The following is a 26,222-nucleotide window of genomic DNA, read 5'->3' on the forward strand; positions in this document are numbered from 1 at the left end:
TATATTTAATTATAAAATCAAAGTCAAGTGATTGAAAACTTCTATTTCTGTGTCAGTGTTGAAATACAGCAATGTTGGAATACAACATTGCCTGAGTCCCTCGGTTCATTGAAGAAGATATATAAATATAATTTATAACATTCTTCCAGCCACAACAGTTTGTGACTTCTTTTAATTAATACTATAATCTTCAGATCACAGCACTCTATAAAATGAGGAGGAATTAACTTTGAGGCTTTTTAAAATTACACCAATGTTAAAAATACAAGGGTTCCAACTAAAAGAGAAATGGTATATGTAACTTTCCTAACTTGGAGGGTGAGAGAGAATGTAAGTAAACAAAAGAATAAAACAAGAACAAATAAGGCCAGAGAAAATAAGGTACAGAAAAGACAGAATAAGCTGGCAGAAGACATGTCAAATATGTTCTAAAAGATAGAATCTCAACCGGGCATGGTGACACAAACCTGTAATCCCAGTCAGTACTTAGGAGGATGAGACAGGAGAATTACAGGTTCCAGACCAGCATCACAACTTAGTGAGATTCTCAGCAACCTAGTGAGACTCTGTTTCAAAAACAAGAAAAAAAAAATTTTAAGGGGTGGGGGTGTAGCTCTGAGGTGGAATGCCTCTTGGTTCAATCTCCATCACACACACAAAAAAAGATAGAATCTCAGAATAAATTCAAATACATATATATAACCAAACCATGTACTATTTTCATGAACTACACATTAAACATAATAACAAATCAGATTGACAATAAAACAATAGAAAAATATGTACTGAATTAATACTAACTAAAAGAAGCTGATTTTGCAACATCAATATCAGAAAAAAATGGTTAAAGCAAAACATTTTCAGGGATAAAGGTGGTTTTCACATGATAATTAAAAGGAACCAAGTTAGACGTGGTGGTGCATGCTCATAATCCCAGCATTCTGGAGGGTGAGCCAGGAGGATCATGGTTCGTGGCCAGCCTCAGCTACTTAGTGAGGTCCTTTGCAATTCAGTGAGACCCTATTTCAAAACAAAGAATAAAAATTAGGGCTGGGAATATAGCTTGGGGGTTGAATGCCCCTGGGTTCCATTCCCAGTACCGCAAAAAAAAAAAAAAAAAAAAAAAGGAAAAGAAACCATCTGCCACCTAATAAATATTGTTTCTTTGCATATCTTGTTTAAGAAAATATAATAATCTTAAATTTGCTCATATACCTAACGACAGAGCTTCAAAACCCATGAAACAAAAACTAGCAGAACTAAAGGAAAAAAACTGACAAATCTAGTGGAAATTAGAATCTGATCAGACTAAAATTACTGTGGAAAAATATAGATCTGATACCCTTTAAAATTTGTTGAATATTCATGAGCCCTTACCCAATGATCTCAATGCATGAATTTCAGAAATATCGCCTTGCTATTGAGCCACAAAGCACTTCTCCATGAATAACAAATTATCTGACCAGAATGTACCTAAATTAGAAATCAAGAGCAGACACCCTGTTAGCTTAAGGTATGAAATCCTCCCGTTTCAGCCCAGGAACCAGGCTCAAGGATCAGAGAGACTCCAGCTGAGGATGTGGGGATGAGTCGGCTGGACACGGAACCTTCTCACTTCATCTGGGGTTTTTAGATGAGGAGCTTGAGAGGGACCGACCAAGTGCTAGGTTTACCTCTGATTTAGATGGCTGCCCCAGGAGGGGCACAAAAGGACCACACTCAAAAGGACTTTGGGTTTGTCTGCCTGTTGTTCTTGGCTGTGGGCCGTGCCTGATAATCTGAGCATGGTTCCCTACCAGGACTCCCCTGCGTGTCCAGGTATGTGAAGGAAGGCCTCTGGTGCAGGTGATGACTCAAGCCCACCCAGAGGGAGCTTGAGCCCTGAATCAGACCTATGCTGGACTCTACCCTCTGCCTTTTTGAGTGAGTTACTTCACCTCTGTAAATATGTCACTAAAAAATATAGTATATCTACATATACTATAAGGTTGTTATGAATATGAAATAATAGAAGCCAAGCCTCAAGGTGCTCATAGAATCCTGTCTACAAGCAAATGACAGCACTACTGTGTTGACATTTCTGATGCGGGTATGAATGGCAGCTTTCTTGCTGGCACTAAAATAGTGCAGGGAGGCAGGCAGGACTGGTTCTGCAGGCTCCTTCTCACCTGACAAGGTGCTTCATTTAGCCATCCCAACATGTGAGATTCTTGCTCTCTGTAGTAAGAAGGCTTCTGGGCTACAATGAGAAACTTTCTGACCAGGTCATGCCATTTTTCTTTCCCATGTGGTTTGTTTATGTTTTCTGGCCTTTTGTGTGAAGATTGTTTAACTGACCGTGGGACTTCTTGCTCACAGCATTGTATTCTGAAAAGGAACTAGATTCCCCAGTAGGCTCAACTCCAATGGAGTCCCCCCCTCCTATTTTGTGACTCTTTATTATTTCAGACTTGATACCTTTTAAACTATCTGTTTTCTTTGGGGCACTATCAGAGCAGAGTTCTGCTGCTACTCAGCCTGTTCCCTCCTGCATTCATATCTCTTAGGTTGCCTCTCTTTGGCTGAGTACGGACGAAGAAGGCCCAGTCTTCCCATCCTACTCCAGCTTCCTGATGACACAGGAGCCACGCTTGAATTTGGTACACATATGCTGATGACCCTTGGACTGCCTCAGAACAATGAGCCCCTTATAATGCTACCTACTATGGACCGAGCACTATTCTGAGCTCTTTCCACAAATTCACTTTCCATAATATCCCTAGGAGATGGGCACTGCCATACTCTGAATTTTACAAGTGAAGAAACTAAGGTGCCAACAGTTTAAGTAACCTGTTCATGATCACATGGCATTTTTATATGGTGGTGAAGAATCGCTACTTGTTGGAATGTGAACTGCTTATTCCAGGTCTGAGGAAAGAACAAGGTGCATATAAATGAGGCCCAAGTCTTGGAGGACATCAGAAAGGGAATTTTCAGATCACTTCCTGTACAACCTAGTTGTTGAAGTTAGCACATACCCACTTTCATTTTCCTAATAATACTACTTAACCTTTAAAAAAAATTACATAAAGCCGGGCGTGGTGCCGCACGCTTGTAATCCCCGCGCTTGGGAGGCGGAGACAGGAGGATCACGCAGGTTCGAAGCCAGCAGTGCTGGCTTAAGAGACCCTGTTTCCAAATAAAAATATAAAAAATAGGTCTGGGAGTGTAGCCCGGAAGTAGAAGGGCTTCTAGGAACCCCAGTACCACAAAAAAAAAAAAAAGGAAAAAATTACATAAGAAGTACCTGGGAGAGCAAGGATTTGAACCAGGAAGCCCGGAGCCACGGGCTCTCCTTGCCTATGAAATGTTAGTACTCAAAAGGCTTTAAGGTCCAGCACTTTTTTTATAAATAAAATTGCTGAGTCCTAGGTAGGAAGACAACTTGCTTAAGGTAATTGGGATGGGTTGACTAGGAACTTAACTAAGAGCACAATCAGCTTCCTCTGCAACAGCTGAAGAAAAAGTCGATGGGAGTATAAGCAGTAAACAAAGATGTTTCTCCTGGATGGAAAACAATTGAGCTAAAGTTCAGGTGACTCCTTTAAATTTAATGTTAGATAAGTACTAAAGGAAATAATGCAGTTTTGTGGCTTGGTTTTTATTTTGTCTTGTCCATTATTTAATCTTGTATAATTCTCACAGCAGCCCTGTGAAGATGGCCTACCTGCAGTTTGTAAACATGGGAGATGGAGTTAGAGACCACTAAGTCCCTCACTGAAGGCATCTGAACAATAAACAAGTGTGGAAGTTGCGACACAAACTCAATGTCTCTACATTCCCTCCACAAGACCACCTCTCCAGACCCACCATTCTCCCAGCCCGCATCCTTAGTTCCCAACCCTCACATCCGAGTCATAAGTTTCTACTTTCCCTTACACTTCACCAGCTCCCACTCATCCATCAGTCTCCAGTCAGATGTCTGAAGGGGCCTTCCACAGCCCCTAGAATCTCCAGGTGGTTGCATAACCTCTGAATTTTACAAATAAAGAAACTAAGTTACCAACAGTTTAAGTAACCTGTTACTTAACACCCTGAACACCCTGCTCTTCCCTGTCACAACTCTGGTCCTCATAGATGTTCCTTGTCAGTTTGAGCACTCCGTCAGGGCAGGACCAGGTCTGTTGTGAAAAGTAGCATCAATTGATGATAAGAGCCAGGTGTCTGAGGTCAGCTGGAGTTCCCCTTCCCATGTCTGACACTTGCTAGCTAGTAAATGCATTTAAGTTACAAAGTGATGAGCCTCGTTGATTTATTATTTTTTGAAGTCTTAGTAATCCTCATCCAATACACATTTGGTAAGGACTAAATCAGATGATAGTAGAAAGTTGCCAGAGGAATGTCAGGCACATAATATATACTTAGGAAATTAATATCATTGTATCCCAAGTGTGTGGCACAAATAGAGGCCCAAGAATAATTATGGGATGAAGCCCGCACAGTGGTGCATGTTTACAGTTTGAAATGATGGGGTTCTTTTTCTTATTCAACTAAGGTTGGTTGAATAGAAAAATTAACGGGCAGCTCAGTGCAGCTTTAACAAATCTTTATTACAAAATTAGTAGGAAATAGATCAGTAGGAAAAAGAGAAGAGAAAAAGAACAGCATGCTGACCCGCATGCTGGGGAGTCCGAAAATGGAACTCCGCCCCCTTTTGGAGACTTCAACCCTTAAATAGATTTTGTATTGGTATCTTTCTCATCAGCGTTACCAAGGCAATGGGCTAAGTTACTTATTCCTTAGCCAGGTGGTGCCTCTTTGTCTCCAGACAGTGCTTGTGCTAAGTCAAGAATCTACCTGGGTCTATTGTATTGGGCAGTATTGGTTGCTCATCAACTAGGGTGCTTTGAAGCCACACACAAAGTTTACCTTTCCTAAACCCAAGCCAGATCCCAGAGGAGAGGAGGTAAACAGAGGCACCGGGTTGCCTCTATTGTAGTTTTAGGGCTAATGGCTTCAGTTGACTCTAAGGCTTTTACTATAGGTTAATGATTAGAATGAAGGGCAAAGACAGGAATTATGCACTGTAATCGCTGCAGCCCCCTCCCTGTCTGAGTGCCTGCACAGCACCTAAGCTCTGACTATATTTTACACTTTGGAAATTATCAAAGCAATTTTCCAATACCAGCACATTAATACATTTGGATGCCTCTTCCCAGTACTGGCACAGTACACACCTGTAATTACAGTACTTGGGAAGTTCACACAAAAGGATGGCAGATTCAAGGCCAGCCTCAGCAACTTAGTAAAATTCTGTTTCAAATTAAAAAATAAAAAGCTGGGGGTATAGCTCAAAGGAATACTGCCTCTGAGTTCAATCCCTAGTTTTTAAAAAAGTACAATGAGAAACACAAACCTGATTTCAAGTTTTCTCATTTCCTATATGCTTTTACAATGTTCATTTCTGCTATTTAAATACAGATTACTCCTCTCTATCAACCTCACAAGTCATATTTGGGTAGTTTTATGGTGTGTGTGTGTGTGTGTGGTGTGTGTGTGTGTTACTGGGATTGAACCCAGGGGCATTCTACCTCTGACCTACACACCCAGCCATATATTTTTTATATATTTTTTTTACTTGTAAACAGGATCTTACTAAGTTGTAGAGGGCTTCACTAAGTAACTAAGGCTTGCTGCAAACCAGCAATCCTCCCATATCAGCCTCCCAAGTACTGGAATTATAAGTGTGCATCACCACACCCAGCTTAGTTTCATGTTCTTAATGTAAAGCTATTTCCCAAATGAAAATAGGAAGAAAACAAACCTGTGTCTCTTCTGATGGATCATTCTGAAACAGATCTTTGGACCTGAAAATGTTTCAAACTTTATTTCTAACTTCCTACCACCCTATGAAGCCAACGGAGAGGTCTGAACAAATGCTGTTGATTGTTTTGAATGATGCCATTGATAAAAAATGGTTTGGCTATTTGGGGTTTGTGAGCCAATTTAAGCCATGTTTTGGCACATCTCAAATGGATTTTCCACTTCCTCCCCAGATGGAGGAGTCAGCAGCAAGCAGGAATATATTGATGTTTACCCTATCCTGCTGTGTCCCTGGGCAGGCATTTCTGAGTTCCCATGATATTTTACTAGAGATTAATAGTGGCATGAAGACAGTTTTGGAGATATTCCTAATTCGACATAATGGATATCACTTACTTTACCATATTTCCCCCACTGGATGGACAATAAAAAAAGAACAAGTTTGCCAGTCTTTTGTTATTATTAAATACAGGAGAAAGTGTGCTACCTTTTATCTATTTACATAAATGTTTGCCATTATGCTAATATGTGATATTTAAAATTTAATCATCTCAGTAATATTCCAAGGTATTATAATGATGATAGTTGTGCATTTACTGTGAATCAGCTATTAGTCATCTTTGAGTGCTTATTTGAGCCTCAAGTGTTTGGAATAAAATCTTTATCCTCATTCTTATTCAAATGAGAAGAAACTCAAATTTCAATTAAGTAACATGTTCTAAGTCACCATCAAGCGTCCAGCATCCAGCACAAAGCTAAGCTCAATCTCTGGTTGACTTCCACTCCCCCCCCTTCTCCTTCTCACCCTGGGTCACTTTTTAGGGTCTTAAGTCAAATCATTGTGTTTTATAAAACAAGTGCTCAAAATAGGAGGGAGTCGTTAACATGGAGACTGATGCACAAAAGGTATAAATACAGTGGTTTTGAATGTAGGTTCTGAAGTTAGATCATCAAATCCCATTCCAACCATTTACAAATTACTCTTTTTATGCACCTTATGTTTCAGTGACTCACTTTATTAATTAACTGATTTTTGTTGTTGTTGTTTGTGGTACTAGGGATTGAACCCAGGGGTATTCTACCTCTGAGATATACCCCCAGCTCTATTTTATTCTCTTATTTTGAAGTTGATTCTCAGTAAGTTGCAGAGGACCTAAGTTAAATAACTTGGCTAAGGACAAAGGTACAGCTGGTGAGTGGTGGGAAAAGATTTCACACCCAGCTGGGCGGATGTCTAAAGCTACTCTCTCTCTATTCTTTTGCTCACTGTGCAAGCCTGCCTTGTTTCATTTAACTCTGTTTGAGATATTCTTTGTCTATGGCAACCTACACTCTCAGTTTGGAGGGTTCATTATAGTTGACTTTTAAATTTCAAGTGTTCTAGCTCAACACACTCTGTGTTTTATTATTCATAGATCATCAAGGACAAACTCAGGACAGCCCAAAAAAGAACATGGTGGCACTTTCACAGTTTATTTCCATGAAACCATTAGGGTGCAAATCAGAGATCATCTTCATTCAGAATGAGAAAACTCAGCAGAACAACATTACTCCTAACACAAGACAGATCCAAAATGACACTTGCAAAAAATAATAGTGCTGACTTTTAGCCATGATAGCTTTGGCACACCTCACATCCCCTTGCTCAACCTCTCTTCCCTCATGGACTGCTGCATTCCTGGGAATCTCTGCTGCACACTTTTCCCACTTGCCCTGGTGTCATTTAAAGGTGAACAGTGCAGTTTTGGTAAGAAAAGCCTTTCCTTCATTTGTAATGAATAGTATTTTTATCACCTTTGACATTAAAGTGAGCTTGCTGCCTTTAAATATTTTACTGACTGCCATTAGCCAACTTAGAGAAATGTTTTCAGATAGGCCCAGTTAGGAGCTGGCTTTATACTCTTGCTAATTAAAGTATGGTCCATGGCATAGCAAGTTCTTAATCACCTGGGACCTTGGTAGAAATATAGACTCTCAGCTGGGTGTGGTGGCGCATGCTTGTAATTCCTGTACTTGGGAGGCTGAGACAGGAGGATCACACAGGTTCAAAGCCAGCCTCAGCTACTTAGTGAGGCTCTCAGTAACTTAGTGAGACCCTGTTTCCAAAAATAGGTCTGGGAGTATAGCCAGGAGGTAGAAAGCCTCTGGGTTCCACCCTCAGTACCACCAAAAATAAAAAATAAAAAAGAAATATAGACTCTCAGAACACTCCCTAACAACCTTCTTAAAGTCTGCAAGACTTTAAGACCCACAGATGATTAATAAACACATTTGACACTGAGAAATGCTGATCAAAAAAAAATCTGGCATATATTAAAATAAGAAACTACCAATCCGAAATGCACAAAGGTATATTACTTATCTGAATCAAGTCTATAATTAAAAAATCAACCCCCAAAGAGCTCACAATACTATTGTTTCAGGAAGTGACAAATTCTGAGCCCTTGTGAGTAGCCAATATTAACTTTGAAAGGACTCCTTTATTTTAGGTATCAGCAGCCTAGTGAAGGTAACTTGATAGATGAGAGGCCCCATCATTCCAGTGAGAACAGGGAACGGTCATCACAGCTGGAGTTCTGCACCTTCCTTCTAACAGATTTAGCATCAAAACCACTCAGAGGGAACCAGTCTGTCCAGACTGGGAGCCTTAGAACATGACCATTAAGTAATATTTTACCAACATCTCATCCAACTGCCATTGGAGTGGTAGATTCACCTATAGATTAGCCAAGACTCACTTCTACTTTGGGAGAAAGGTTCTACCACATCACTGCCTTGTGGAGTGGTAGCAAGAAGTAATCTTTTAGGAGAGGCTTTCAACATCCTTCTTGAAAACTGGTGGATTTTGAGCAGGGCCTGGGTACACAACTGCTAAAGTTAAATTATGGCCCTTTTCTCAGAATAGCAGCCTACAAAGGGTCCCAATGCATCACCCAGCCTGACTCCATGCTCTCTGCCATTTACATTTGTAGTACCCTCTCACTCGGAGTGTAGGCTCAGCTATTTGACTTGCTTTGGGCAAAAAAATGAGGCATAAATAATAACGTAAAATTTTGATCCTAGATTTCAAGAAGCCTGTGTTCTCATTTTTCTCTTGTGCCTCTACCATGTCCATGAGGAGATGCCTCCTCCAGAATAGTTAACATACGGAACTTAGGAAGTTGCCCCAGCCAAGGTCAGCCTAATAAACCCATAGCCAAAAAACCACCGTATATGTAAGAAAGCTCAGTCAAGATCAACAGAGTCATCTAGTCAACCTAGCTGACCCAGACTCACAAGCTATAAATGCTCATTGTTGTATGCCACTGTGAATTGTGATTGTGGTAGTAAGTAAAGGGTATACCAAGTAACCAGTGGAATTGAGTGACTGATAGATGTTTCCCTGTTGGAATTTTTGTTTCTACTGAATTTTCTCTTGAAATTATTAACTTCTCTTAAGAGCATTTAGGGACAAAGTACCAAATGAAAAATCAAGAAGGAATCTCACAATAGCCAATAGTTTGGCGTTGCAGTTGCTGTGATTTGACATTATGCACATGTAACATAGTCACAGCTTTCATTGCTGTGATTTTCATGGTACATACATGTAACATAGTCATATCTTCTTAAGTGTCACAAAGCTATTAGTAGAACCTATGATATATTCTACTTCATATCATAAACTGGGTACAGTGTCTGCTGAGGATTTGAAGTAGATGGTCTCTTTTATCTCTAATGTTTTATTTGCCAGAGACAGAAATGCATAGGAAGACAAGGGCTCCAAGCTCACACTCAGCAATTCACTCAGTCTCTGAAGGAACAGCTGTCAAAACAAAATATGTGCACACTCAGAGGCCATCGCCTGTCTAAATTTAGGGATGTGTTACCTTGTTGACGCATCTTCATGGTCCGTATCCTTATTGCCTGTCCACGAACTCGCCCTTCACAGAAATAAGCACCGTTGATCTTACTCGCCTTTTCTCTCTTCCAAACAACTTTTTTAGCCCATTCTCTGGTCATATCTTGGGTAACTTCCAGTGGGTCTTGGTGCTGGTTCATTAATGCTTCAAAGTCCCTTCCTATGGTGATGGGCTCATGGGGGTGCCACCCAGAAGCAATGCAGGTCAGAGACGTCTCGGCATCAGACACGAGAGGTAGGGAATTGATCAAGATCAAGTCCATGGCACCTTCCACCAATCCTGAAAGGGAAGAGGGAACATAGTATGTGGTGAGGCTATTACATGGCTCCATAGAGAAGGCTAGTCTAGTCTAGAGCCACGTCTGAGATAGTTGTGCGAGAAATCTTCTACTCTGATACTCTAATTGTGTGCCTATCTTCCATCGGACAAGATCAAAACTCTTTACCAAGGCACCCAGACCCTTCATCACCCAGACCCTGAGGACCTTCCCTACCCCGCTGGTTGCAATGACCTCCCTGTTATGCTCCCAAACAAGTCATGCACTGGAATTCACTCTATGCCCTGAGACATAGTTGGAAACTCTGTAAATGTTTGTCTAGTGGAGACAAATTAATGATAATGGCATTGATATCATTATTCATTGTAATTAATAATTATCATTGTTATTATTAACTGATGTTAATATAGTACTGCCAAAAAAAAGCATTCTAAAGAAATATACCAACTACACACATTTAGGCTAACATGACATACCATCTGATTCAAAAAACCACCCAGTTCCATATTAAATCCTCTCTTTTTTTTTTTTTTTTTTTTTTGCAATACTGGGGATGGAACCCAGAGGCATTCTACCTCCAAGCTACACCCCAGCCCTATTTTTTTTTATTCTTTGAAACAAAATTGCACTAAGTTTCAGAAGGCCTCACTAAGTAGCTGAGGCTGTCCTCAAACTGTGATCCTCCTGTCTCAGACTCCCAAATGCTGGGATTGCAAGCATGTGCCACCACCCCTGGCATTTCATATTAAATTCCTTAAGAGAGGAGAAGTGACTAGAATAAGTCTGCATATCCCTCTGGGCTTCATTTGCTACATCTTTAAAATGGTGCTGGTAAGACTTTTCTTTCAGAATTCTAGTGAAGATTAAGATAAAATGTCTTTCATATATTCAGCGCCCAATGATCATATTTAATTTCCCTTTATTCTGTTTCCAGAACACCTAGCCCAGAATCTCCCTTCCTTCCCAAGGGTAAAAACAAAACCCTGTCTGAACTTTAATATTTATTTCATAAATACATTCCACAACTGCCAAAGCACACTTTAAAATGAGAATCCTCTCATCCTGCTCTCTTGGTATTTCTTTCTCAACTCACCCATAACCTCCCATCTCTAACTCCCTCTCTTTCTCTCTTTCTCTCTTTTGATGTCTGAAGCTCCTAACATAAGTTCATGGAATCTGCCAATCTTTCCTCTCTAAATGTGAAAGATCAGACATAGAAACTGTTTTCTAAACTCTGGTGATGGCTGACTCCTTACTCCCACATCTAAATAAAATTATCAAGAGACCAGAGAGAGCAAGTGCATCTGGTGATGAGGACCCAGTTGGAGCTTCTATGTGGATGGAAAGTGGTTCAAGCAAGATACATGCTCATTGAATACCCATGAAACTCCCCCAACAATGCTTTGAGGAAGCACCATTGTCTGAGTTTTAAACATGAAGAGATGAAGGCTCAAAGGATTGAGTCTCTTGTTTGATCTTCCATAGCTTCTGAAGCCAGACTTGGAATGGACCGATGGATGAATGGACAAGTTTTTCTTCAGATCTGCCTAACCCAGATCTATCCCCTTCTGGATCAACTTCAAGAATAATAAAGTTAAAAATGAAATCTTGACCCTAGACTGAATTCTTTGCCTACATACATATTTTTTGGTACTTGGGATTGAACTCAGGGGCATTCTACCTCCAAGTTACACCTCCAGCCCTTTTTATTTTTTTGTTTTGAAACAAGGTCTCACTAAATTGCCTCAAATCTGCAATCCTTCTGTTTCAGCCATCTAAATACCAGGATTACAGGTGTACGCCACTGCGCCCACTTCTCCTATGTTAAATATTAACAGATTATTTTGATAGTTTCTGAGTTTATAGAGGACCAAAAAAAAAGTATTTCAGTGTTTAAAAATGCCAAAGAAAAGTGATCGATGGTCACTGAGCATTTGAGGCTACGTGGTATTCATTTACCAGACTTTATCTGAGTACCTTAGAAGTTGAACCTTTATCTAATTATTTAAGAAGAATGTCAAAGTCAAGTCCATATAAGCATTTTATACCTGGAACTGAGGGAGAAAACCCTTCCCTAGAATGGATTTCCAAGCTTGACCTCATATGGAAACATCCATCTTGCTTTCAGCCTTGTTAGTTAAAATCTTAGCAAAGAGGACAAAGTTTAAGATAAAAAAAAATTATAAATAGACAAAAATGTTTGTAAAATAGGATGAGAGCTTGAAAACCTAGAGAATTATAAGAGAGAATTATAGCCTTCAAAAATGACATCAGTGCATACATGTGGGAATCCCAGGACCACCTCCTCTCCTGCACCCATTGTTCTAGGCATGTTCCGAAGGTGTCATCCACAGGAAGGAAACGCTGTCACTCTGTCAGCTCCAGTTCAATCCAGGCCTATTTCTAGGGCCACTAAAGTGATTTGCCAAAACCCTGGGATCTGCTCTGGACTCATGACACTGGCACTGACTATGGTTTGTTTAACGACTCTAGGAAATAATAAGAATAGCAGCTACTTTGAAAAGACAACTGCACTTCGCCTGTAAACTGTTTCTAGGTATGGATCTAGTTTCCTTTTCCTCTTTCCCTTCCCAGCGGTCTCCCTGTACTTTCAGTGATGGAGGGGAACTGCAGACTCTGTGAGTCTGCACTTGGCATTATGCCACTTCATCCAGCATGCCAGTTATAGGAAGCCTCTGCCGTGAGTGAGCCAGGTCCTTTGTAACACCACTCACGATGAAACAGAAGGACTGTGTATATGAGCGCTGAATATGATAAGACACTCACTAGCTTCCAGAGATGGATCTTAAAATCATCTGCCTAGTTCTCTTAAAAAAAAACAATCTGTATTTCTTAAATCTGTCTAAAGAATTTCTAGAAATTGGTCCATGATATTAAAAATAAGGATGATCTATTATGAGAATACTGGGGAGTCAGGGAAAATGTTTAGAGGAGGACATTTCACCATAAACTTACGTGTATTGACTTTTGAACAATTTGATATTACCACTGTATAAAAATTAAACGTTAAAAAGTAAATATGATTGCCCTTTCCTTAAAAGAGGAGCCATTGGAAGGGAATCAGTAGCCATGAAAATATATTTTTCTCTATGTCTCATTTTTCTCTATATCCACTCCCAATTGTGCCAGTATTGGGAAATGGCTTTGAAAATGTATTTGAAAATGTATTTGAAAATAACTTTGGTATTAGAAAGCTAGAGCTTGGGTGCAGGCAGGCACTCAGACAGGGAAGGGACCCTGCAGAGTTCCAGACACCAAGGGTGATTAGCAAGAAAATAGAGGGAGCCCAGGGTCTTTTACATTTTAAAGACCATCAAAATTTTTCCAAGGATATGGCAGGATGCCACAGCCTTCAAGAGAGCTTTGACTCTGATAATCGCTTAACACATTTTGGGGTGCAACAAAAGGCTTGGGGTCTGTACAAGAGACCCGGCAGGCCTTCAGGAAGGAATCCCCATATTAAAAGATCTGCCCTAGAAGGGGCGGATCTAGCTGGGTCAGAAGAATATTGGTATAAAACTGTTCTATATCCAAAGACTTATTTTCAAGTCACTCCACTATGTCACTCTCTCTTTATGATGCAGTGCTTTAATCTAAGTTCTGTCCTATTTTTCTACCTTTGTAATAATAAAATTGCTTAGGCTTACAGCAAAAAGAGGAGCTCTGGCTATTGTTTTCTACATATAGCTAAGAACAATAACCTGCGGCGACATCTCACTGTCACAGTTTCAGAGCCCAACATGGACACCGTAACAGTTTCACCATAACACCAATCTTCTTCTATTATATATGAGTAATGCAAATAATCTCTTCTTTGGACTAAAAATAGAGAATCTGTTGCCATTTTGCAATGCTGGAGCAAAGGAATTAAAACAAGTTTAGGAAAAAGGAGGAAGAAGCCAAGTATGGCGGCACATGCCTGTAATCTCAGTGCTTGGGAGGCTGAAAGAGGAGGATCTCAGGTTCAAGGCCAACCTCAGCAACTTGGGAGAGCTTTAGAAACTTAAGAAGACCCTGCTTCAAAATAAAAATCAGGCCCAGTGGTACACACCTGTAATGCCAGTACTTGAGAGACTAAGACAGGATCATAAGTATGAGGCTAGCCTCAGCAACTTAAAGAAACCCTGTTACAAACTGAAAAATAAAATCTGGCCGGGGATAAAGGCCAAAGATAGGACATAACTGGATTTAATTCCCAGTACTAAAATAAATAAATAGAGCTGGAGACACAGCTCATAGGTAGAATGTCTCTGGGGTCAATCCAGGAATGAAGGAAAGAAAAAAGGAAGGAAGAAAGGAAGGAAGGAAAGATGGAGAAGGGGAGGGTAGGAGACTGAACGTAGCCTTTCAAAGAGAAAAATCAGAGGCCCACTATGGGTATGACCCTGTGGCTTCCTGTAAAGCTTTGCTGCTGACACCTTAAGAGGTATCCAATAGCAGGGCTGGTGACACCCAAGGAATCTGCTACTAAGAAACATTATCCTGAGAATAATTGTGGACAATAAATCCCATATAGGCTCATAACAATATCAGTCACAGTGTCTGACACCTTTTCTTACATGATAGCACTGTCCTCTCCAAGTGGTTTGGGGAACTAGTATTGAGTTCCATCATCACACCTACAGCCTGAGGGGCTCTGATCAAATTCACTGATTAGTTCAAGTTTTATTTTTATCATCAAGGCCAAGAGTTTGCCATAAGTAAGATGCTCCTTGAATTTAACACATCTTACATATTTGGGGAGGTATAACTATTTTTCCATAGCAAAGATCTCTTCGACATTTTACAGTGTTTGCATTTAAGTGTTTTCTTGTTTGCAAGGAAATATTTGCCATCTGGCATGATGTCTGCCAAGTTAACAAATAACCGATCGTCACAGCTGAAGCGTAACAATGCTCTGAAATGTTTTGCTCACTGAATTTTCTGCATGTCATACTGAACAGCATCAAATCTTTCAAAGGAACACTTTCTCACTGAATTTCATTGTGATACACTCAAAATATCTCTTAGTCTTGCATTTGCATTTTCTGGTATTCAGTATTGCTTTGAATAATGAACCATAAGACATGGAATTTTTTTTTCCTTTTTTTGATACCAGAGATTGAAACCAGGACCATTCTATATCCAAGCTACACCCTAGGCTTATTTATTTATTTATTTATTTATTTATTTATTTATTTATTTATTTTGAAACAGGGTCTTGCTAAATTGCTGAGACTGGCTGTGAACCTGCAATCATCCTGTCTCAACCTCCCAATTACTGGGACTATGGGCATATGCCAGTATGCTCAGCAGAAATATTTTTATTTAAAAATAGTCATAAAAATGATTTTGGACCTGAATCAAGATACATGTAAAGAACTAAAATGAATTAGAAATTAGAGGCATTTCCATATTTTCAAACTGTGTCTCAAGAAATCATTATTTCTCATTTTTTGAGACGGTATCCTTGGAGTTTCTGAGAGTAGGAGAGGCAGAGTCAACACAATGAACTCCAGACACCCACACACGTGCACTCTCGTCAAGCTGGCTTCATCTTTTTTTTTTTTCTTCTTCTTCTTTTTTAACAATTTGGGCTCTGCATTGGATTTCATTTGGGGAAAAATGATTTTGCTTAATTAAAAACATATATAGCCTCAGAGGTGATCAACGTAACTCTTTTTCGCAATAGATAAAGAAAATGGACATGTAACTTGAGTATTGACAAAAATGCTCTCCCAGGAGCACGTTTTTGTCCAGATTGGAGTTGAGCTCAGCTGTAGGTGGTCGCGCTCTGATTAACTCAGCTCCCTGATCCTGAGGCGCTGGCAAGCTCAGAGGGAAAAGCAGGCTGAATTATTGCAGAGCAAGTCTATTCTGTCATGTTTCCTGTGACCTCAGAACTGTGCAGGGTAGAGTATTCCAAACTCACATGTGTTTGGCATAATACATCACGTCTTCAGAACAACTGCAGGTATGGTTCTTGGAAATTTGATATTAGCTGTGTTTAACATTGTTTTTTCTGAAGGTATTCACGACCATTCGTAACAGAAGCTATCTGAAACCCTTAAATATTTGAAATGACAATCAATATACTATCTTAGCCAAAAGCACCTGAGAAATCAGCACACTGGCAATATGAGAAGGCCTTGGCCAAAAGCATGTCTGAAATCGAGGCCCAGGCGAGAAACCAAAGAAGCAAAGGCGACCCCAAAGTTACCCAGGATAGTTTGTGAAATTGTTTGAATTTTAGTTCAGGTTTGTTGGTTGGTTGGTTGGTTGGTTGTTGTTGTTGTTTGGTCCTGGATATTTAACCCAAGGGCACTCTACCTCTTAGCTACACCTCCAGCCCCTTGTTATTTTTATTCAGAAACACTGTCTCATTAAGTTGCTGAGGCTGGTCTCAAACCTGTGATTCTCCTGTCGCAGTCTCCCAAGTACTGGAATTTCAGGTACGCACCACTGCACCTGGCCTAGTTCCATTATTGTTTAGGCTGTCTAGAAAAGAAAATTTTCCTCAGAAGATGCTCGGAACTTAATGTGGTAGCGCATCACTGTAATCCTAGTACTTGGGAGGCTGAGACAGGAAGACAACAGGTTGAAGGCCAGCTTCAACAACTTAGCAAGAATCCTCAACAACTTAGCAAGACCCTGTTTCAAAATAAAAATTAAGCCAAGCGTGGTGGTGCAAGCTTGTAACCCCAGTACTTGGGAAGCTGAGACAAGAGGATTTCAGGTTCATGGCTACCCTCAGCTACTTAGTGAGGCCTTCTGCAACTTGGTGAGATCCTGTTTCAAAAAAAGTAAGAATAAAAATAGGATTGGGGGTATAGCTCGGAGGTAGAATGCCTCTGGGTTCAATCCCCAGTTCCACACACAAAAAAATAATAATAGTAAATAGAATACAAACAAGCTGGGCATGGTGGCACACACTTCTAATACCAGTACTTGGAGGGCTGAGACAGGAGGATCGCAGATTCACAGCCAGCCCCAATTACTTACTGAGGCCCCTACACAACTTAGTGAGAATTTGTTTCAAAATAAAGAATAAAAATAGGGCTGGGAGTATACCTTAGAGGCAGCGTGCTTCTGGGTTCAATCCTTAGTACTGAAAAAACAATAGACCTAAGGTTGTAGCTCTGAGGTAGAATGTCTCTAGGTTCAATCTCCAGTACCCCTCAAAAAAAAAAATAATACATTCAAGTCATTTAAATATCTAACATTAATCCACTAAACGAATGCATTGAGTACCTTCCATGTGCTGGATACTGTGGTAGGCCCTAGAGACACAACAAAGGCTCCATTGGGATGGGAAACGGGCACGCCCTCGAGTGAAAGTTGGCACGACTCTTGGGTGAAAAGAGTTTGTTGCTAGAGTAACACGGCTTCGTTACATCCAGGATGCCACTGCTTAACTGTAACCCCCCCCCAAGTATATGGAAAAAAGTTAGTGGCTTCCTTTCGTTATTTCCAGTCTTGTTCATTTTGGTATCTTCTTGCAAACGGCTTAACAACCTTCTTGGAATGAGCCTTGAGAATGGAGTTACTGCTCAGAGTCTTATTGCGTACATAATGATAACGGAGAGCAAAAAAGAAGATAGATGTGTTGGAAACATGCCTGGGAATTGCCTTTCTTCAGGAGAGACAAGAAGGCAGAAAAGATAGTAAAAATATATTCACACAGGGATGACATGGAGAGATGGCGCCAGTAGGTCTTAGGACCCAACAAACATAAATTAATGTCAACTTCAGGATGCATTTAGGGTGAAAACTATTAAATACTCTTCTTTCTTTCTTTCTTTCTTTCTTTCTTTCTTTCTTTCTTTTTTCTTTCTTTCTTTATTGGTGGTACTGGGGTTCTTGGAAGCCCTTCTACCTCCGGGCTACACTCCCAGACCTATTTTATACTTTTTTATTTTGGAAACAGGGTCTCTTAAGCCGGTGCGGCTGGCTTCGAACCCGCGTGATCCTCCTGTCTCCGCCTCCCAAGCGCGGGGATTACATGAATGCACCACCATTTGTTCTTTAAAACCCTGCAGGATAGTTACCCTTTCAAGGGAGATTTTTCTATCTTCTCATATCCCTCTTGCTGCACCTCAGGAATCGCAGAGAAATTACTACAAAGGGGGAGGCATAAAGAAAGATTTGGGGAGTGATGGAACTTTTCTGCATTCTGATTATGGTGGTAGTTATGTGAATATGCATTTTAAAACTCTTAGAGATAAGTCTGGCATTGTGGTGCAGGCTTGTAATCCCAGCATTCGGGAGGCTGAGACAGGAGGAGCGCGGTTCTCGGACAGCCTCAGCAACTTAGTGAGGCCCTCTGCAACTCAGTGAGACCCTGTTTCAAAATAAAGAATAAAAAATAAGGCTGGGGGCTGGGCGTGGTGGCACATGCTTGTAATCCTAGTGCTTGGGAGGCTGAGACAGGAGAATTGCACAGGTTCAAAGCCAGCCTTAGCTACTTAGTGAGGCTCCCAGCAACTTGGTGAGACCCTGTTTCCAAATAAAATATAAAATAGGTCTGTGAGTGATGCACAGAGATAGAAAGCCCCTGAGTTCCACCCCCAGTACCACACATACACACATACACACACACACACACACACACACACACACACACACACACAAACACACAAATAGGGCTGGGGGTATAGCTCGGAGGTAGAATGTCCCTGGGTTCCATCCCCAGTGCCGCCAAAAAACAACAACAACAAAAAACTCTTAGAGATAAATATATACACAAAATCAATTTTACAGCATGGTACTTTAATTAAAATGTATTGGTCATGGTTACACATAAAAATATACAGGCACATCAATGAAATTTATTGCAGCATATAGCCACAACAGAAACAACACACAGTTCAAAAACGAGTACATGGCTAAATAAATAAAGGTACATGCGTATAATGGAGTATTATAAGTTTGCAGAGAATGATGTCCTTATATATTGGGAGAAGAAAACAAGATGCAGCACTGTATCTATTATCTCATTTTGGCCCCAATTTGGAGACAATCCTAGAAACCCGACCCCATAAAGCATACCTCTGGCTAAGGACATCGCCAGACATGGGGACCAGGGTGCAGCCGAAGCATAGCTGCAGAGTTGTTCACTCTTAGTGTGGTATTTCTTTTCTAATTTTAGAATAAAGATTTCTTATTTATAGAAAAGATCGTGTGCAGCCGGGCAGGCGTGGTGGTGCACACTTGTAATCCCCGCGCTTGAGAGGCGGAGACAGGAGGATCGCACAGGTTTGAAGCCAGCCCTGCTGGCTTAAAGAGACTCTGTTTCCAAATTTTAAAAAAGTGTAAAAATAGGTCTGGGAGTATAGCTCGGTGGTAGAAGGGCTTCCAGGAACCCCAGTACCACAAAAAAGAAAAAAGAAAAGAAAAAAAACCGAAAAGATCGTGCCACCAACCGATTTAATGGCGGCATTATTAGCCATTGACTTGCCTGTCTCCTTCCTGAGACAGGGGCTCCCTGAAACAGGAAGCTCTGCTCTGTTCTCCTGGGGATCCTCAGGACCATACTCTGATACATAGCACCTATGCTTACTATGTCAGAGTTGAATCAGAAGAATTCTAACAGTAATTGAAAGTAACCCAGGCAACTATTTTGTGAATTATTCATTGCCTGACACAGTCACTGCTCCTGGAACAGCAAAGTAGTTAAGAGCTTTGGTCCTGAAGTCCTGTCTCATTTTTCTTGTCTGTAAAATGGGGGGAATAGCTTTGAAATCATTGATTTTTTTAAATATAAAAAGGACATTTCATTCGCCTGGCACAAAGCCAGTTTGACCAAATAAATCTGTATGAAACTGTGGTCTGTCACCCCAGGAAGGACTGAAAATGGCTTTGTGTCCTGCTATGTAGCAACCCTCCCTCCCACTTCAAACCCCAAGGCAGGAAACAGGCCCATCAAGAGCTAAGGAAGATTCCCTCTGTTTCCTTCAAAGCCCTTTGATTCCTGCCCCTTTCTCAGCCGGCTGACCTTAACAGGAGACCAGGTCTCTGCACATTCACGTGGCTGTGGAAAAGCAGTTTTACACTCAACTTGGAGGTGTGGGGCAGCCTTGGAGGAGAGGACCAAGGAGGAGACCCAGAGTGGAACCTGGCTCCCTGAAGCCTTTGTGCTGAGCCTCAGGGAGAAGCTTGCCTGGGGGGGGGGGGGGTGTGCAGGTGTGTCTGGGCCTGAGAACCCTCCCCTGCATTGACATTTTCTTCTTTGTCTTTAAAGGTGAGACTGTCCCCAGTGCCAGAGGGAGGGAGGGAGGGAGAGAAGGAGGAGAAAGAGGAGGAAGAGGAGGAGGAGAAAGAGGAGGAAGAGGAAGAGGAGGAGGAGGAGGAGGAAGGAAGGGAGTCTGTGAACAGTTAACAAGTCTATTCCTGCAACAGTTTTGTGGGATGCTCTTTAACTTTAAAATTAAATCAATATCTTTCACCCTAATGCTTCAGTCTTAAAATAGCGATAAAAATACCTTTTCAACAAGCACGGCTTCAGAATTGAAACGCTTTTTACATGAAAAATGCCCTGTAGCCCAAAACTACATCCGGGAAAAATGCTAAGTAACTTTTTTCTTAGTATTTTTGAACCACAGAAACTCTGCTGTTTCCCCACTCCTGATTCTGGTCCCAAATCCTTCTAGTAGATGCAGAGCCTTTTGAAGCGGACGTCGAGAATCTTTTGCTCCGTGTGTCCTCCCTCTTCTCCACTTTGCTTCTCTTCCCTCTGAATAGGATGTGAGCTTTGCAACCTGAGCCATCGCCTCCCTGGCTCACGATCTTCACTTAGCAGTGGAAGAACCTTTCTGTGCTTCTCATTTATTTTGGGAATTCCTTTATCATGGGATCTATTGTTCTTCAGTCCTTATATCAGTTATTTCTCTGGTTGGGTGCCACTTATCACTTCTTACATGTCTCAGGGACATTAAGAGAGAGCTTTTGAGATTCTGGATGTGATCACATTTAGAGTAATCCTCTTAGCCCCTACCAGGCCCCACATTTATTCCAGTGACAGGGCCGTCATTTCACACACCACATGGGACTGTTCTTAGGCGTTGTGCCTGGAATCCTGACATGAGCTGCACTCCCTGTCTGCACAGCCTCCTCCAACACACCTCCTGTCTCCACACTCAACCGGCTGAGTCCTGCTTGGCCGCTGACACTTGGCCCAGGCACTCACCCATCCTGAAAAGCCTGTCAAATGCTATGGAGCCAGGGTTGTGTCTTGCTAACAGCACAGCCTGGGCACCCAGTGTGGCAGGCCAGGAACTTCCTGCGGCAGCTGCTATGTTTTCCATCACAGGGCTGGCTCAGGAGAACAGCTCCTCCTCCGTCTTCCTAAGTGGACAGTGTGAGGTCTGCATGGGCAGGTTCATTAAATCTTCCAGTTAGATATTCTAGACATGGACTGTTGTTTGTTTTGGTTTGGTTTGGTTTTTTTGCAGTACTAGTGATAGAACCCAGGGGCATTCTACCTCCGAGCTACACCCCAGCCCTATTTTTTTATTCTTTATTTTGAAACAGGGTCTCACTGAGTAGGGGGATTCCAGGAACCCCAGTACCACCAATCAAATAAAATAAAATAAGAGATTTCTTGAGGTTCTCATTCCCCATGCACCCTCCTTGCCTAATCTCAGCAAGTGGCTGTGCCCCAGCCCAGAGGCCAGCACTATGAAAGACCCCAATTCTGTTTCCATGGTGATCTCATCGATTCCCAGAATTGCAGTTGGCACCTGCCCCAAATCCAGGTCTTTCATCCTCACATCTCCCCAGTGACAAACACGCATTCTGAAAATGCCTGCTGGACTCCTGGGTAGGCCCCTCGAATGCAGCGCATCCAGAGCAACCTCAGCCTACGTGCTCCTCATAATCCCTCTTTCTTTCTCTTTTTTTTTTTTTTTTTTTTTTTTTTTGGTGGTACTGGGGTTCCTGGAAGCCCTTCTACCTCCGGGCTACACTCCCAGACCTATTTTTACATTTTTATTTGGAAACAGGGTCTCCTAAGCCAGCACCCGCGGCTGGCTTCAAACCTGCGCTATCTTCCTGTCTTCGCCTCCCAAGCACGGGGATTACAAGCGTGCGCCACCAGCCCGGCTCTTTCTCCTTTCTTAAAGCCCCACCTTCCCATTCACAGGTGCTTGATAACTGTCAAGCTCTCTCCCTCACTGCTCACCCCAGTCCCCATAGCCTGTCCATCCCCGCTGGGGAGAGTCTCTGATAAAAGACTCCTTTTCACGCACTCATTCTCTCTCACTTGAACCTTTCCTTTGCAAGTCGGTGCTGACATTTTCCTTCTACCAAAGATGCCACTCCCCGCATATATCTACTTCTCCAAGATGCAGCTCAAAGTTCAATGGTAGTGGAGATTTGTGTTCAATAGGTTTTTCTTCTTTTTCCTTCCTTTCTTTCTCTTTTTTTTTCTTTCTTTCTTTCTGTAGAACTAGGAATTCAACCTAGGACCATTCTACCTCTGAGCTATACTCCATACCCTTTTTTAATTTTTATTTTGAGACAGAGTCTCACTAAGTTACTGAAGCTGTTCTCAAACCTCTGGTCCTCTTATCTCAGCTTACCAAGTACTGGGATTGCAGGTGTGATTGCCACACCAGGCTTGTGCTCTATATTTTGCACAACTCAGAGTATAGAGTTCAAATGTACAGACTATTATAACTGAAAATCCAAACTCTCCATATGTCTTTTTTCAATTACAGAAAAATTAGATGATTTTAAGATATACCGAATGTGAGGTTATATTTATTTAATAACAAAATGTAATAAAATATATTCAATTAATACTGAAGTCTGAACCTCAGATTCAATTTCGGACTCACGTGCTTGTAACCTCTCCCAGGTTCCCACTAAAAACAAGGAATGAAGAATTGTAGCCATAGTGTTAACTAAAACGTCTATTTTTTTTTTTTTTTGACTGGGAATTGAATCCAGGAGTATTCTACCTCTGAGCTATACCCTCTCCCCAGCCATGTTTTGCTCTTTATTTTAAAATAAGGTCTCACAGCCAGGTGTGGTAGCGCATGCTTGTAATCCCTGCGCTTGGGAGGCTGAGACAGGAGGATCATACAGGTTTGAAGCCAGCCTCGGCTACTTAGTGAGGCTCTCAGCAACTTAGAGACACCCTGCTTCCAAATACAGTATAAAATAGGTTTGAGAGTATAGCTTGGAGATAGAAAAGCCCCGGGTTCCACCCCCAGTACCACCAATAAAATAAAATAAGGTCTCACTAAGCTGCTGATGCTGGTCTGTAGCATTCAATCCTCCTATCTCAGCCTCCTAACTACTGGGATTACAGGGATGCATCACCATGCCAAGCTCTAACCAAGATTTCTAATCAATCTACTGCCACATCTAGGAGCCACAAAGACCAATTGCATTAAGGTTAAAAAAAATGTATTTTCATCATTAACCTACTTTGAATGTCAACAATTCATTTTAAAATTTAATGTACTGTAGAAAGAGCAAATTGGATCTCAAATTCCACAGTAAATTGGCGGAGACTTGGAAGAAAAAGGAAGGATGAGAAAAAGTGTGCGTTGTTCCCCACTAATACCGGGTTCTCAAAACATGGTTTCACTATTTATGAACCTGGCATGGTGGTGCTCGTCTGTAATCCCAGTACTTGGAGGCTAAAATAGGAGAATCACAGGTTTAACGCCAGCCTCAACAACTTAGCCAGACCCTAACCGACTCTGTGAGACACTGTTTCAAATTGTTTTTTTTTAAAAAAAAAAAAAAAGCTGGGGTGTAGCTAAGAAGTAGAAAGCCTCTGAGTTCAAGCCTCAGTACCCCCCAAAAAAAAAAGCATGCAAGCAAGAAAAAAAAAAGATATATAGATTAAAGAGAATTTTAGAAAAACTTAAAGGTAACCAGGAATACATTTTAAAAACAGGATGTATACATCACAAATGGCTAGGAAAGTTAAGTAAACAAAGTATAAGCCAAATAAGCAAAAGAAAGAAAAAACTAAAGGAAACAGCAGGGCAGTATAAACAAAAAAGAATAAAACAATATAACAGAAGTTAAAATTACTATGGTTTTTTTTCTGTGTGGCACTGAGGGTTGAACCCAGGAGCATTCTATCTCCAAGCTACACCCCCAGCGCTATTTTATTTTTATTTTGAAGTTAATGAGAGCCTAAGTTGCTGAGCCTTGCTCCAAATCTGCGATCCTCCTGTCTCAGCCTCCCATGCCAGGCTAGAAGTTAAATTTAAATATCATTTATGATTTAGCAAGGCATAGTGGTATACACCTCTAATTCTAGCTACTCAGGAGGCTAAGGCAGGATGATATCAAGTTCAAGACCAGCCTGGACAACTTAGTGAGACATTGTCTCAAAATTAAAAATAAAAAGGACTGGGAATGCAGCTCAGTGAAGGAGCACACCTAGGTCCAATCCCCCATACTGTAAAAATAAATAAATATTATTTATGACATAAAGATCAACGTCTGAGCTGGCCTATAGAAAAACCAACACTCTTAGACTATGGGGAATCTTAAATCTTCCAAGATGATGCTAATAAGAGACCCACTTAGAACAGAATCTTAAAATCAAAGGGATGGGCAAAGAATTTATAAAGAAATGAAAGAAAAAAAGAATGGAGAAAGAGAAGAAAGAAAAGGGAATAACATTAGTTTCAGACAAGTAGAGGCATGAAATGGAATAAAGTCCATCTTTTTGTTGATGGATGGTCCATACGGAAGCACCATGTTCCACATCACAGAAAATCACATAGATGGAGGAAAAACTGGGAAAAGCAAGAAGGATGCAAGGGAAGCACAGTTTTTTTTTTTAGATACAGGTTCAAATCTCTCAAATTTTGACAGATAAAGTAGAGTAAAAAACAAACCCAGAACTTAAACTACTGTACATACTTTTTCAAGTATTTATAAGTCTCAACCTTAGAACAAGAAATTCTGCTTTCTCTTTTTCCCTTAAAACACCCAAGCAGGACTTATCAAAACTGAATATGCCCAGTGGAGCAACACATTCTTAGGAGTCAGGGTTCTAAAGATCAGTAAGTCAGCTAATGATTCTGTAGAGATAAAAGTACTCTTGACAACCCTTTGTATACGCCATCAGGGATAATGTCATAGCATTTAGTCATAGTGCGGCAGCTGGGCTCTCCTCTAGCACTGGGAAGGATTGCTGCTCCTTGTGTGCGAATCAGATTACATAGCTGGCTAGGGTTCAGGGACTAGGCAGAATAAAAAATATGTGCCTTCAATCTTGGTGGTCACAATGGGAGCATGAGAAACCACAAGAACTGGGACTAAACTCAGTTTGGGGCAAAGGAAATCAACTGTGCTACTGATATTTGTTTTTTTTTTTTTTTTACATTTTTTAGACCAAGAATATATATTTGAATTTGCCTAACTCAAAGGTGATGCTCAAAATAACCTAACAACATGGACCAATCAGCTAAAATAGACACTGAACTGAGCATCAAGTGAGGACCCTGAAGAATCCTGATGGGCCAGATCTTAACCCTTTTGTTGCTAAATTATACCTTGTCTAGAGATCCTAAGAAATGAACTTTGCAGCCAAGATGGCAGGAGAGAAGGAACTTAGAAGTCCCAAAAGCAGTTTTTCACAAAATGGTACAGAATATTTCACTCTTTAACAATTGGTACAGAGGAACTAGTATATAACAGTGGAAAATCAGGCCTGCTCTAACTCCTGCTATACAACACACACACACACACACACACACACACACACACACACACACAATTAGTGAAGTCTAACAAAGGAAAATTGCTCATAAACATAAAATATTTGCAAACCACAACAAAACAATCGCATACCATAAACAATAAATCACATTTAACAATCTATTTTGGAACAAAAAATAAAAACAACCTCTTAAAAATCATAAGGCAGTCTTCTAAATAATTATTCTCAGAAAGAGCAAAAGTTATGACAGAATATTTAGAAAATATAAACAAAAACTCTCAAAACTGCTTTGAATGCAAAACTGCTTTCAGAGACAAAGTTATATAGCTTTAAATATTTTGCTTATTTATTATTATAAATAAATCAAGAACTCTACTCAGAAAACCATTTTTAAAACAACCAGTAAGGCTAAAGAAGGCAGAAAGAAATAAATAAAACTAAATAAAGAAAAAAAATAAGAATTTTCCTGTGTTTCCTTCATATGGCTAGAATTCACAATAGCAAGCCTCTGACAACTATTTTGAATGCACACTGAGAATAAAACAAAAGA

General features: G+C 40.7%; 1 protein-coding gene across 6 annotated transcripts in view; it reads right to left on the reverse strand.

Annotated features, from left to right (window-relative positions):
• The window catches only part of TEK (TEK receptor tyrosine kinase), a gene marked incomplete at both ends in the record, with an annotated part of 115,901 nt that overhangs the window by 57,690 nt on the left and 31,989 nt on the right, over positions 1–26,222 (reverse strand). For 5 of the 6 annotated variants that reach the window (XM_080709103.1, XM_080709102.1, XM_080709101.1 and 2 more), the window contains one exon: positions 9,669–9,980. The exons of the other annotated variant lie outside the window; for it this stretch is intronic. In XM_080709103.1, coding sequence (XP_080565229.1) covers positions 9,669–9,980 — 312 coding nt within the window. The remainder of the gene's footprint in view (positions 1–9,668; positions 9,981–26,222) is intronic. 6 annotated transcript variants of the gene reach the window in all.

This window comes from Muscardinus avellanarius (assembly GCF_963383645.1).
Source record: "Muscardinus avellanarius genome assembly, chromosome: 13".
In the NCBI taxonomy this organism is placed as follows: Eukaryota; Metazoa; Chordata; class Mammalia; order Rodentia; family Gliridae; genus Muscardinus; species Muscardinus avellanarius.